At 47.9% G+C, this 12,776-nt stretch overlaps 2 protein-coding genes across 2 annotated transcripts in view; both read left to right on the top strand.

Moving 5' to 3' along the window:
* The window catches only part of apbb3 (amyloid beta (A4) precursor protein-binding, family B, member 3), a 13,099-nt gene extending 4,600 nt beyond the window's left edge, over positions 1–8,499 (top strand). The window contains exons 5-12 of the mRNA XM_070983583.1: positions 1,164–1,313; positions 1,572–1,699; positions 2,912–3,026; positions 3,418–3,499; positions 3,584–3,667; positions 4,100–4,215; positions 4,596–4,775; positions 6,391–8,499. Coding sequence (XP_070839684.1) covers positions 1,164–1,313; positions 1,572–1,699; positions 2,912–3,026; positions 3,418–3,499; positions 3,584–3,667; positions 4,100–4,215; positions 4,596–4,775; positions 6,391–6,651 — 1,116 coding nt within the window. The 3' untranslated portion in view covers positions 6,652–8,499. The remainder of the gene's footprint in view (positions 1–1,163; positions 1,314–1,571; positions 1,700–2,911; positions 3,027–3,417; positions 3,500–3,583; positions 3,668–4,099; positions 4,216–4,595; positions 4,776–6,390) is intronic.
* Positions 8,500–10,859: 2,360 nt separating this feature from the next.
* Positions 10,860–12,522, top strand: LOC139345214 (cysteine-rich and transmembrane domain-containing protein 1-like). Its single transcript, XM_070983766.1, has 4 exons — positions 10,860–11,187; positions 11,584–11,627; positions 12,074–12,245; positions 12,361–12,522. Exons 1-4 carry the CDS (start codon positions 11,034–11,036, stop codon positions 12,480–12,482), a joined length of 492 nt encoding a protein of 163 aa, XP_070839867.1. The 5' UTR covers positions 10,860–11,033; the 3' UTR covers positions 12,483–12,522.
* The last annotated feature ends 254 nt before the right edge of the window (positions 12,523–12,776 follow it).

The raw sequence follows: 12,776 nt of genomic DNA on the forward strand, positions 1-12,776 counted from the left end.
TGACCACTCTGTCTGACACACAGTGTTCAGGCGCACATACTGTGGTCTGCCAGTCAGGTAGTCCACAATCCATGACACTAAGGGGGCGTCCGCCTGCATCGCTGTCAGCTTGTCACCCAGTGGAGCTGGACGAATGGTGTTGAATGCACTGGAGAAGTCAAAAAACATGACCCTCAAAGTGCTCGCCGGCTTGTCCAGCTGTAGTCCTTTGAGGCCCTGGGCCGTGATGTCTTTGGCACAGGAACGAGGCACGACGTCTTCACAGCATGGGGACTCTCTGGAGACTTAGGCTCATGTTGAAGACATGGTGAATAACTCCACACAGCTGGGGGGCACAGGCTTTGAGCACCCGGGGGCTGACACCATCAGGGCCTGCAGCCTCATCAGCTGTCTTCTCACCTGGTCAGCAGTGAAGCACACTGTGGAGGTGACAGGTGGGGGAGTGGTGGTGTAGTCCTCAGGTTGGGGAGTGAAGATAGTCTGGCATTCTGAGGAGGTGTGAAGAGGGCTCACACACAGGAAGATGGGTGTGTGTGTGTGTGTGTGGGGGGGGGGGGGGGGGGGGGGGGGTGATGATGATGGTCGTCCAGGACAGACAGCAGAGGAGTCAGAGGGAGGATGAGCCAGGCCTGAAGTGTCAAATCTATTAAAAAAACAGATTCAGTTGATAAGATAAGATAAGATAAGATAAGATAAGATAAGATAAGATAAGATAAGATGAAATTAACTACATATATGAACATAATAATAAGAAAATGAAAGCAGAGGTTAGTTCAGATCTACTCTAATCTCTCTCTCTCCTTGTTTGTGTCTACCTCGCTCTACCACAGTTTTAAACAGCATTAATCTGATTTAATCTGTCCATCTGTCCGTCTGTCTGTCTGTCTGTCTGTCTGTCTGTCTGTCTGTCTGTCTGTCTGTCTGTCTGTCTGTCTGTCTGTCTGTCTGTCCGTCCGTCTGTCTGTCTGTCTGTCTGTCTGTGTCCTGGTTTCTCTGTTTGTCACCCAACAACTCACTGACCACTTAATCTCATCACCTCTCTCCCTCTCTGTCTTTGTCTCTGTCTGTCTGTCTGTCTGTCTGTCTCTCTGTCTGTCTGTCTGCCTGCCTGCCTGTCTGTCTGTCTCTCTTTGTCTCTGTTTGTCTGTCTGTCTTTCTTTCAGTGCTTTGCGGTGCGTTCTCTGGGCTGGCTGGAGGTGGAGGAGGAGGACTTGTCTCCTGGTCGCAGCAGTCTTGCTGTCAGTAACGTCATCCAGCAGCTGTCTCACTGCAGCAGTCCTGAACAGAGAGACAGACCAGGAGCCTGGGGGGAGGTGAGACACCTACTGTACCTGTCTGTCTGTCTGTCTGTCTGTCTGCTGTTGATTTTTTTAAGTTTTTTTAAGTGTAAAATGTTCTAAAACATTTTAGCTCTTTCCTCTTATACCCTGTTCAGACTGTCAGGATCTGGTTCAAACCGGTTCAGACTGTCAGGATCTGGTTCAAACCGGTTCAGACTGTCAGGATCTGGTTTAGACTATCAGGATTTAGTTTTTGTCATCCCCTGTCTCTGCCTGTGTGTCTGTCTGCAGGGACGGGAGATGATGCTGGTTCTGAAGAAAGACACTCTGACCTTGTTGGACCCTTTAGACCACAGCCCCCTGCACTGTCAACCAATCATCAACATCCGTGTCTGGGGGGTGGGCTGTAACAATGGCAGGTGAGCCAATCAGAGAGCAGCTGACTGATCTGGGATCAGCCTCATAGCAGAATTTATTTAACTGTCATTAATCATTAAACGCAAATTAGAAAATGTATTTCAAAGAAACTGTTCGATGGACTTGGAGGATAAGTGACTTGATTAAAACAAATATTAATTATTTCTTTATTGTAAAAACGGCTTCAGTGCGTTAATGAATTCACCCATTCATCACAGTCTGACTGCGGTGTCGCACCTGAAGCCCCACCTGAGCAACAGGCCCATCTGTGATGTCACAGTACACCTGAATGAAGGCTTATTAATGTGCACCCACTCATTCATTCATCAAACTGAGGGTTCATCAAACTCAGGGTAGCACATGGTAACACTGTCGCCTCACACTCGCCTAGAAGTTCCCCGGTTTGAATCCCGCTGTGGGCGCTGGTGGCGTGTCCTCCACCATGCCCTCCCCGTGTTCACCCGGGGTTTCCTCCTTAAAAACACCCCCACTAAAAACATGCAAGAAGATCACCACCTGACCAATGGTGACGGACAAGCACTGGTCCCCGGGCGCCGGCGTCGGCTGGCAGCCCACCACACCTGGTCTGCCGCGGAGGATCGACAGACCGAGGATGGGAGAAATGCGGAGAAAAATAATTTCACGAGAAGCATGGCGTGTAGTGTGCAACTCACTGTAAACTGCGTGATGTGATTAATAAAGTATGTTTAAACTGAGACAACACACACACAAGGAGCGACGAGCAGCAGGAGCACACCTGTTCAGTAAACATATAACACAAGCTAGGCTAACAGGTCCACCTGCTTCCAGTCTTTGTGCTAAGCTAGGCTAACCCCTGACAACGCCCACTCACAGTGTGATGCTTCTGCATGCTAAGGGGTTAACATCAAACGCACCTTTCAGTTTGTTTTCCTGTCTGTTTGCACTAACACCATGTTTCTCTCTGTTTCTTTAACACGCCCCCCCCACCCCACCCTTCCACCTGGGCAGGGACAGGTAAACCACTCTACCTTTACCTCCTCACATCCAGACTCACAGACGCTCTCACATCCTCACAACCACCTGTTTATGTTAGGGCCGTTTATTGATTTCACCTGCTGATCACATGACCATCGGTCCATCAGCTGCTCAAACACACCTTGACCAGTGCATCTGTGTGTGTGTGTGTGTGTGTGTGTGTGTGTGTGTGTGTGTGTGTGTGTGTGCGCGTTCAGGGACTTTGCCTTTGTGGCGGGTGATAAGGACAGCTGCATGCTGAAGTGTCACGTGTTTCGCTGCAACGCTCCGGCTAAAGCCATCGCCACGGCGCTGCACGAGATGTGCTCCAAGGTCAGGTGATCAGCGAGACGTCCTCCCATGTTCACATTTGCTAAATAGCAGTAAAAACCAAGTGTTTTTTTCATAAACCAACTGAAATCTGTCAGTAATATTTGATCCTACATTTCCCCAAATCCAACTTGATAGTGTTTGTGATAATGTGTTTAAGTTTGAAGCCCCATCATTACATCAGAGCGATGATGTCATTGTGGCAGCACGATAGAAAATGATGAAGCTTCCAGCAGCTGAGCTGAATATCTGTAACGTCTTTTCAAAGATGAAGTCTTCAGTAGGAACCAATGAGCTCAGAGCTGAGAGCCACAGACAGGAAGTGAGAAAATACTGAGACCCAACCCGTAACTCTGCTGAAAAGACCTAAAAACGTCTTTGTGTACGTCTGCAGATGATGTCAGAGAAGACGCTGATGAGGCAGTCTCGTTCTCTGACGATGGAGAGCATCTCACCTGAGGACCTGCCCAGACAAGGTGACTCACCTGTTCTGTTCCCGGACGTCACCTGCTGCTCTCTGATTGGTTCTCTGCTGATTCCTCCTCTTTGTCGTGTTTCAGTGGAGTTTCTGGAGGCGGTTCGGCAGCAGGTCCAGAAGTTCCAGGTCCAGTACATCGGTAACCTGCCGGTGTCAAGAGCAATGGGTAGGACAGAGTCACACCTGTTACACCTGAATGTGTCAGCATTCAGGCCTGTGACACACTTCCTGTAGAGAGTGATGATGGAAAAGAGACTTCTAACATATTCATCCTAGTTCACTTCAAAGGTAAAAAAAAGTGTGACTGCAGCAAACAGAGTTTAAGTTTCCTGTCATGTCTTCATCACATGATGAAGAATATTCATTATTCCTTCACAGAAACATTCGTCCAGTAATTAATATCAAATTAACATCGTTATTTCCAGGAAACGTGAAAGTGATGAACACCTTAAAGAATTAGGATCCAGTAATGAACACGTCATGATGACCTGTGGTGTTAAAACACACCTGCTGTTACTGTGGTAACCAGCAGGTGTCACCAGGTAAACAGCTGCACTGCTAGCATTGGAGTGAAGGTGTGTTTGTGTGATGCGTGCAGGTATGGAGGTGTTGAACCGAGCCATAGAAAGCATCATGAACTCGACAGACAGAGACGAGTGGGAGCCGACCGTCGTCCACGTCACTGATAACATCCTGTCTCTGTGGAAGGGACAGGTAACTTCATCATCATCAAATCAAATCAAATCAAATCAAATCAAATCAAATCAAATCAAATCAAATCAAATCAAACTTTATTTATATGGCACTTTTCATACTTAAAAGCGACACAAAGTGCCTCACAGAGGCTAAAAACAACATACCGCCCCCATGAACACATTCAGAGACATATAGAGACACACACTCACAGACACGCACGCACGCACACGCACACACCCACGCACACGCCCATACGGACAAGGCAAGGAATAAGCCACGTCATCGTCATCATCATCATCATCATCATCATCATCATCATCATCATCATCGTCATCATCCAGCAGGTTAGAGGTCGTCACGCCTCACTCTGTTTCATCCTTCTGATTGGATCCTGGCAGGAAGGGGAGGAGCCTTTCTGGGAGTGTCAGGTACGTTTCCTCACCTTTCTGGGCGTCGGCCACGACAGCCACACCTTCGCCGTGATCGTCGACGGTGGCACGCAGCGATTCGAGTGTCACGTGTTCTGGTGTGAACCGGACGCAGGAAACCTCTCTGAGGCCGTCCAGGCGGCGTGCATGGTGAGTAACAACCAGGACCTGAACATCACAGGTGCGCCTCCTCCGGACCTGAGAAGCACCTGACATCCCACCTGCACTCTCAGGTCTTCAGGGTTCATTCAGGGTCACGTCAGGGATTACAGCCTTTACATTCACCAAACAGCATGAAAATAATCCTTTGAATCATAAATCCATCTACAATACCTCAACAGGTTAGAAGTGATTCATTCATTCATCCATTAAACGTCCACTCGAGGTCCATTCAAACAGGTGAGGACAGCTGAAGAGGTTTCAGAGACTGTCAAACAGCTGAAGAAGTATTTCTGAATTTACACTTTGAGGAATCAGTAAAGTCTTTTGAGGTGTAAAGCATTAGCTTTTTTTAGATTTCTATCATTTCTAATGAAGCGAGCAGCACACATTAAATCTACAGCTTGTCTCATAAGAAGCTGGTGAAACAAACTTCTGTCATAATTACTGACACTTTTCTCCCTCCTCTCATCAATCCGCTGATTTTCCTTCACAGCAATGCATGATGGTATATATCTCTTGGCTGGTGACTATTGGCTGAACATTACTTTAACAATGCATTACGGTTGTCCAACATATTGGACTGTGAGTGATTTTAATAATAATAATACATTTTATTTGAAAGCGCCTTTCAGGACACCCAAGGTCGCTGTACAGAAAATATACAAACAATGATATAAAATACAAGATAAAAAACAAGATACAATAAATAGGGAGGGGGGACCATGTGAAGCAGTTTATAGAGAGTAAGCAAGTCTGAATAGATGAGTTTTGAGTTTGGATTTGAAGATGGGCAGGGTGGCAGAGTTACGGAGGTCAGGTGGCAGTGAGTTCCAGAGTTGAGGAGCAGAGCGGCTGAAAGCTCTGCTCCCCGTGGAGCTAAGACGGGCAGCGGGTACAGTGAGATGGAGGGAGGAGGAAGATCTGAGGGCACGGGATGGAGTGACAACGTGCAGAAGGTCGGAGAGGTAAGGAGGGGCGAGGTTATGGATAGCCTTGTAGGTGTACAGAAGGATTTTGTAAGTGATTCTTTGATTTACCGGGAGCCAGTGAAGTTGCTGAAGGACAGGGGTGATGTGGTGTGATGAGGGGGTTTTGGTGATGATCCGGGCAGCAGAGTTCTGAACCAGCTGAAGTTTATGAAGGGACTTTTGAGGTAGGCCGAAGAGGAGAGAATTACAATAGTCAAGGCGGGAGGTGACAAGGCTATGGACAAGGATGGCGGTGGTGGCGAAGGTGAAAGTAAGCAGACCGGGTGGTGTTATTAATGTGAGATTGGAAGGAGAGTGTACTGTCGAGGATGACACCCAGTCTCTTAACCTGGGGGGAGGGGAAGACTAAGGAGCTGTCGATGGAGAGAGAGAAGGTGTCAACTTTAGATAGGGTGGATTTGGTGCCAATGAGTAGGAATTCAGTTTTACTGCTATTTAATTTTGGACACAGCTGTAGTTTCAGGTAGTGGTCAGTGCCTCCTGCCACCTGGTGAGCCAATCAGAGGTAGAGTAGGGCGGGTCTTGCTAAGAAGAACATTTGGATCCATAATCATGCGTCACTCTCACTGATGTTGTGACTTCATATCCTCTAACAGTCCTTTTCCCTCCTTCAGGTCCAGTATCAGAAGTGTCTGGTGGCTCAGACTCCGCCTCCCAGGACCAAGTCGTGGCGTGTGACCCCATCAAAGGTCAAACGGGCCAACTCCATGGATGGCGCCGTCTTCCCTCCTCTCACATCCCGTCACCATGGCGGCAGCAGTGGCGCCATGATGATGCCGAGGATAACCAAGGGCAACAGCGGCAGCAGCAATGTGAGGAAGGGGATGTTGGCGTTCTTTGAAACTTTCCGCAACAAACAGGCCGCCACCTCCTAATGATGGGGGCGGGACCATCAGAGACATGTGACAGCAGAGACCGCTGATCATCCAGGACTAAAGCATGTTTGCCAGGACCACGACAGAGGCTCCAAACCAACATGTGACTGGCTGAACTCTGTGTCCGCACGGCTCTGGTGGTCCAACCGGCCGACGCTGCCACCTTGACATCACCAGCGACTCCCTGGAGGCCGCATTCGCCCTGCCACCTGTTTATCGGACCAGAAATACACCTGTTTGAAAATACTGTTCGTCTCTCCGATGCTGCAACACCAGTGGTTAGCTTAGCTCAGCAATGGTGTTGCTAGCTACGTGACTGCAGGTGGAGTAGCATGAATGGACCGAACAGGCTGTGAAAGACCAGACCAGGAACTACAAACAACTACGGGACCAGCAAACAGGTCACATGAATGGATCCAAGCAGCTGTCCGTTAACTGAAGTCTGGTCAGTCCGCCAACACCTGGATTACCTGTTCACAGTTACCTGAAGATCAGCAGAGCTGTGGAGGATCATCTGACCCAAAACTGAAGCTGAAATAGAAACTATGATGAAATTATGTGACTCTCAATGATTGGCCATGATTAAATGTTGAAAAAAAGGATATTAAGAAATGATCAAAGGATCAGCTGACTCCACTTTAATCAGTAGAAATAACAAATCAATATGTAATGTGATACTTCCCCTCCACTGTCATGTGACCATGACGATTGTCTGAACCTTTGAACCCTGAAATCTCCTTAAATTTCTCCTTGAAACGGCTGAAATGTAGAGACGTAGAGAAACGATAGAGAAGCATCTTTCCTGTATGTATTCAAGCTTCTATTTAGAGAAATATTCAAGCGTAACGGTTTTAAAGCTGCAGTACGTGATTCTGTCCACCAGAGGGCACAACGACAAACACACATAATACTGATGACTCACCTGTCTCCTCTTCCATGTCACATGGGGTGGCAGGTAAGAGGTTACCATGGTGACAGCTGTTCCCATCCTCCATTACAACTCAGGATGGCGTCTGTCAGAGTTTCTGATGAGGAGCAACAGCTTCCTTCAGGTCAACTCGTTCACTTAGACACTTCATTCAGAAGCAGAGAATCAGGGCCACGACGGACATTTGGAGTCGTAATACTGAGACAAACAAACTGTTTTTCCTGAAATATCATGACTGTAAAACCTGAGTTTTCTCTTCAGTTATGAGTTTTCTTCATCTGAACTGATCCTCCGTCATACATGAAGCTGTTCAAGGTGGTTGAGATGAAATAAGACTCGAAAACAGAAGAAAAAACAAAGGAAGAAGAAGAGTCTCACAGTATCTGAGCTCTTAAACGCCTCGTGAGCCCAGCATAAATGAACTTTTCTTTCCTTCTGACGTTAGTAAAAAGATCAACAGCAGTTTGCATGTCGGGCACGAATGACAGCATGGAAGGTCATTGAAAATATCCTGGAAATGATTTCATGAAGGACTTTAACGTCCCCGTCATCAGACACGTCCACTAGCTTCATGTTGCTGAATGTACAGCTGGACGAGATGCTGACAAATGTATAACGTACTCCAATCATAATTAATAGAAAGTGACAGTGACGGTCCAGCTGCCTCCTGATTGGCTGAGCACCTGTAGATAGAAGCTTTAGTGTGTTTAATGTCAGTAGGAAATTTCAGTGACAGGTTTGAGCGTGTTAATACATATTCAGAGTCCAAACTGTCCCAGAAGTGTTTGACAATCGGTCTCCAGCTCGACGTGAGGAAGCACTTCTCACCTGGTTTCTCTCTGCAAGTCTGCAAGAACACGCGAGAAACCAATGATGTCATGTCAAACGAACCAAAAATGTCAATAAACAAACGAACATCTGCTGCCGTCTGCTGGTGTTGATTCATGTGAATGAACAGCTAGTTAAGCTAATGCTGCATTAGCTTTACGCCTGTGTGGTGGTTTAAACATGACCAGAGCGGCGTCTTTGTATTTTTAAGGGGACGAAACTCGACTGTTGCTGCTAATCTGATATATGCTAACATGCTAACCCCAACATACAGACGCTTTAACAGCTCAGTTCAAACCTGTGACTGTCCTTATAGATGACGAGGAGGAGGGAGGGAGGTGAGGAAGGGGAGAGGAGGAGGAGGAAGGAGGTAAGTGAGGAGGGAAAGAAGAGGAGGAGGGAGGGAGGTGAGGGAAGGGAAAAGAGGAGGAGGAAGGAGGGAGGTGAGGAGGGAAAGAGGAGGAGGAGGGAGGGAGGTGAGGAAGGAAAGAAGAGGAGGAAGGGGAAAAGAGGAGGAGGCAGGAGGTAAGTGAGGAGGGAAAGAAGAGGAGGAGGGAAAGAAGAGGAAGAGGGATGGAGGTGAGGGAAGGGAGAAGAGGAGGAGGAAGGAGGGAAGTGAGGAGGGAAAGAAGAGGAGGAGGGAGGGAGGTGAGGGAAGGGAAAAGAGGAGGAGGAAGGAGGGAGGTGAGGAGGGAAAGAGGAGGAGGAGGGAGGGAGGTGAGGAAGGAAAGAGGAGGAGGAAGGGGAAAAGAGGAGGCAGGAGGTAAGTGAGGAGGGAAAGAAGAGGAGGAGGGAAAGAAGAGGAAGAGGGATGGAGGAGGAAGGAGGGAAGTGAGGAGGGAAAGGAGGAGGGAAGGAGGGGAGGGAGGGGAGAAGAGGAGCAGGAAGGAGGGAAGTGAGCAGGGAAAGAAGAGGAGGAGGACGGAGGGAAGGAGAGGAGAAGAGGAGGAGGAGGGAGGGAAGTGAGGAGGGAAAGAGGAGGAGGAGGGAGGTGAGGAAGGAAAGAGGAGGAGGAGGGAGGGAGGTGAGGAAGGAAAGAGGAGGAGGAAGGAGGGAGGTGAGGAAGGAAAGAGGAGGAGGAAGGAGGGAGGTGAGGGAAGGGAAAAGAGGAGGAGGAAGGAGGGAGGTGAGAAGGGAAAGAGGAGGAGGAGGAGGAGGGGGGAGGTGAGGAAGGAAAGAGGAGGAGGAAGGGGAAAAGAGGAGGAGGCAGGAGGTAAGTGAGGAGGGAAAGAAGAGGAGGAGGGAAAGAGGAGGAGGAGGGAGGGAGGTGAGGAAGGAAAGAGGAGGAGGAGGGAGGGAGGTGAGGAAGGAAAGAGGAGGAGGAAGGAGGGAGGTGAGGAAGGGGAGAAGAGGAGGAGGAAGGAGGGAAGTGAGGAGGGAAAGAGGAGGAGGAGGGAGGAAGGTGAGGAAGGCGGGAGGAGGAGGGTCAGCAGCAGTGTTGGGATGCGGACCGCAGACCTCACCCTGTACTTGCGCTCAATCGATCGTCAATCACTGATCGATCCGCGGACAGAGAAGCAGAGACAAAGGTGAGCCTGGGCTTGAACTAGAGGTAAGTTCGCGCTGTCACACACACCAGACTCCACTGAAAACATGGACACTTTAAGAAGTTCCTTCATTTGAAAGGAGGCTGCGCTGCTCGTGTAACGTGGAATAATCAGCTGAGTGTGTTGGGACGTTTTACTCTCAGTTCGGCCTTCAAACACTTTAATAAGTTGCAGCTTTCCACAGATATTTCTCCCTCTTTAAACCGCTGACTGTGCCGCCGCTCCGCGCTGAATCGTGACCATGTTTTCAGGAAAAACTGAAGTGTTGAAATGATCAAAGTCACCACAGCGAGGCCGAATGAAAGAGCTGAAGCTTTGAAGCTGGAAAGCGTCGGAAATGTTATTTCTCCAGTGCGTGAAGTTTACTGATGCGCCTTCATTAAACATTAATCTACAGAATCATGAAGTCATCATGAGTCTGGCTTCACGCGTCGAAGGGAACGCCTGAAGGGTCGTTTCTAATAGTTAATGAGTTAAAATTAAAGATTCACATTCAACATTTAGGGCTTGAACGTTTTCATCCGAAGTTTATTTAACAGCTGCTCAAAGCAGAAAAGGGAAAACGGATATGAAGGAATTAAATGTCAGTTTATAACACAATGTGTATTTGAGATTATGGGATGACTGAAGCTTTTCAATAGACACATTCCAAACTCCACTGAAAAAACTCACATTTTAAAAATATTGTTTCACCAAAACTAACTGAATTGATCACATCCTGATTAAACTGTTAAAGTTTGTGTTCATGACTGTTTGGAGATTTCTTTAGTTTATTTATCACCGACGTGTCTTCAGCACAGATGAACTCTGTCGGTTCGAGTGCAGGAAACATGTTGACCGGCTGATTTTCTCCAAACAATCAAAATGTCTGTTTGACAGACAGAAGACAAGTCACCAACAGAGAGACGACTGTCTGGTCCTATACTGTGATTGTCATGGAAACCAGCAGATTAGATTACAGCTGGTATGAAGGCAGCTGACCAGACGTTAGACGGAGCCCAGATTATTCATAGAAGAGAAGAAGTCAGGAGTTCAGAAATAAATGAATCAGTTCAAACATCGTTTTTATTCACACTGAAATGAAGACTCTGCAGAATGTTTCTTCATCAACCAACAGGCTGTCCGTCTGCAGCAGGAAGTCATCACAAAAGTCCACCTGTCTGTCCGTCCAGATGAGTGACCTCCCTCCTCCATACATTCCTCACCCCCCCTCAGCTCCCGGCTTCCCTTCAGGTTCGTCTGTCACAATTTCAACATTCAAATTTAAATAAAGTTTGGGTTCATTCTCCTGAGTCCATGTTTGAAGCATTGTAGAAGCTGATTGGTTGAGCTGATTGATTGATCCTCAGGTGTGTCCTCTGTCAGTCCTCTGTCCTCCTCTGGACAAACACACTGAAGACCTCAGATCTTAAAGGAGTCTGACAGACGTGATGGAAGCTGGAACCTGATTGGTTGGAGCCACCAGCTGTTCATTCTTGTTTCTTGTTTTCTTCATCCTTTCAGCTGACTCTGACTCTTCATCGCGAGCGTTTAGCTTCATGTTTCAGGAAACTTTATTTGTCCACGTGTTGAGATTTGTGTGGATGTGTTCTGTTGATCTGATCATGTGACCTCTTGTTGTCTCTGCAGCTTTGAGCTCTCAACCTTCAGCCTTCGCTGGCTCACCCTACCAGGTACCCAGCATGCACTGCTGCAGCCTCAGATCCTTCACCGTCAGCAGCTTCCTGTCTGACAGGAAACATCGGAAACACATCACGTGTTCGTTTCAACTTGAAGAAGCTCAAACTTCCTGCGGTTTGATTTTCTGCCATGTTCAGAGCAGAAACACAAATATTATATTCAATGTGAAACTTTATCAACACGCAAGGCTGAAACACAGAACGCTGCAAACATCATCGAAGAACACCGACGCAAAATCAGCGATCAATCACCGATCAGCGAAAACACTTCAAAACTTTAGTTCAGAACAGTTCAACATACAAGACAAACTGTGTACATATACATGAAATACACACTAAAATACACACGAGGACATGATCGAAGTGGCTGTTCATTAAAGCTTCAGTTTAACATTTCTACCTGTGTCACTATGACAACCACACCTGTCTCCTTCCCTCAGACCTACACAGGTGGAGGAGAACACTCCTACTATCAGGGAGCACCGAGGCCGATGGGGCCCCCGGGGGCTTACCTGACTCAGCCTGGGTACCAGGGGTACCAGAGTGGGCCCCCAGGAGCATCCCAGCCCTGGGACGACCCCAAGACCTATGGAGAGGCGCCAAAACACACAGGTAGGTCAAAGGTCAGAGGCCAAACACACACATGCAGTTTGTTTGTTTGTTTGTTGTTACCTGATTGACGTTGTCTCTGTCTCTCTTTGTGTCTGTCCCCCTCTCTCTGTCTCAGTGTTCGTGGTCGATCAGAATCGTGGTGGTGGCGGCGGCGCTGAGCGGTCGTACCTGTCGGCGTGCTCAGCTGCTTTGTGCTGCTGCTGCCTCTGGGACATGTTGACCCATAACTTCTGCTGACCTCTGACCTTCACTCTGTGCCTCGATTTCCCATCATACAGCGGGGCAGTTATGCTGACACCTGCTGCTGCTGCTGCTGCTGCTGCTGGGAAACTAACTGTTAGAATAAAATGAACCTAAACGATCAAAAACAGTGTTTTCATTTCAAACAAAATCTAAAAGTGATCGGACAAAGTGCAGATTTTAACATGTGGCCACACGGTGGATGTGTCTGTGGTTGTTTTGTGTCTGTGGTTGTTTTGTGTCTGTGGTTGTTTTCGGTCTCTTTGTGGTTGTTTTGTGTCTGTGGTTGTT

This window comes from Chaetodon trifascialis, chromosome 16, assembly GCF_039877785.1.
Source record: "Chaetodon trifascialis isolate fChaTrf1 chromosome 16, fChaTrf1.hap1, whole genome shotgun sequence".
In the NCBI taxonomy this organism is placed as follows: Eukaryota; Metazoa; Chordata; class Actinopteri; order Chaetodontiformes; family Chaetodontidae; genus Chaetodon; species Chaetodon trifascialis.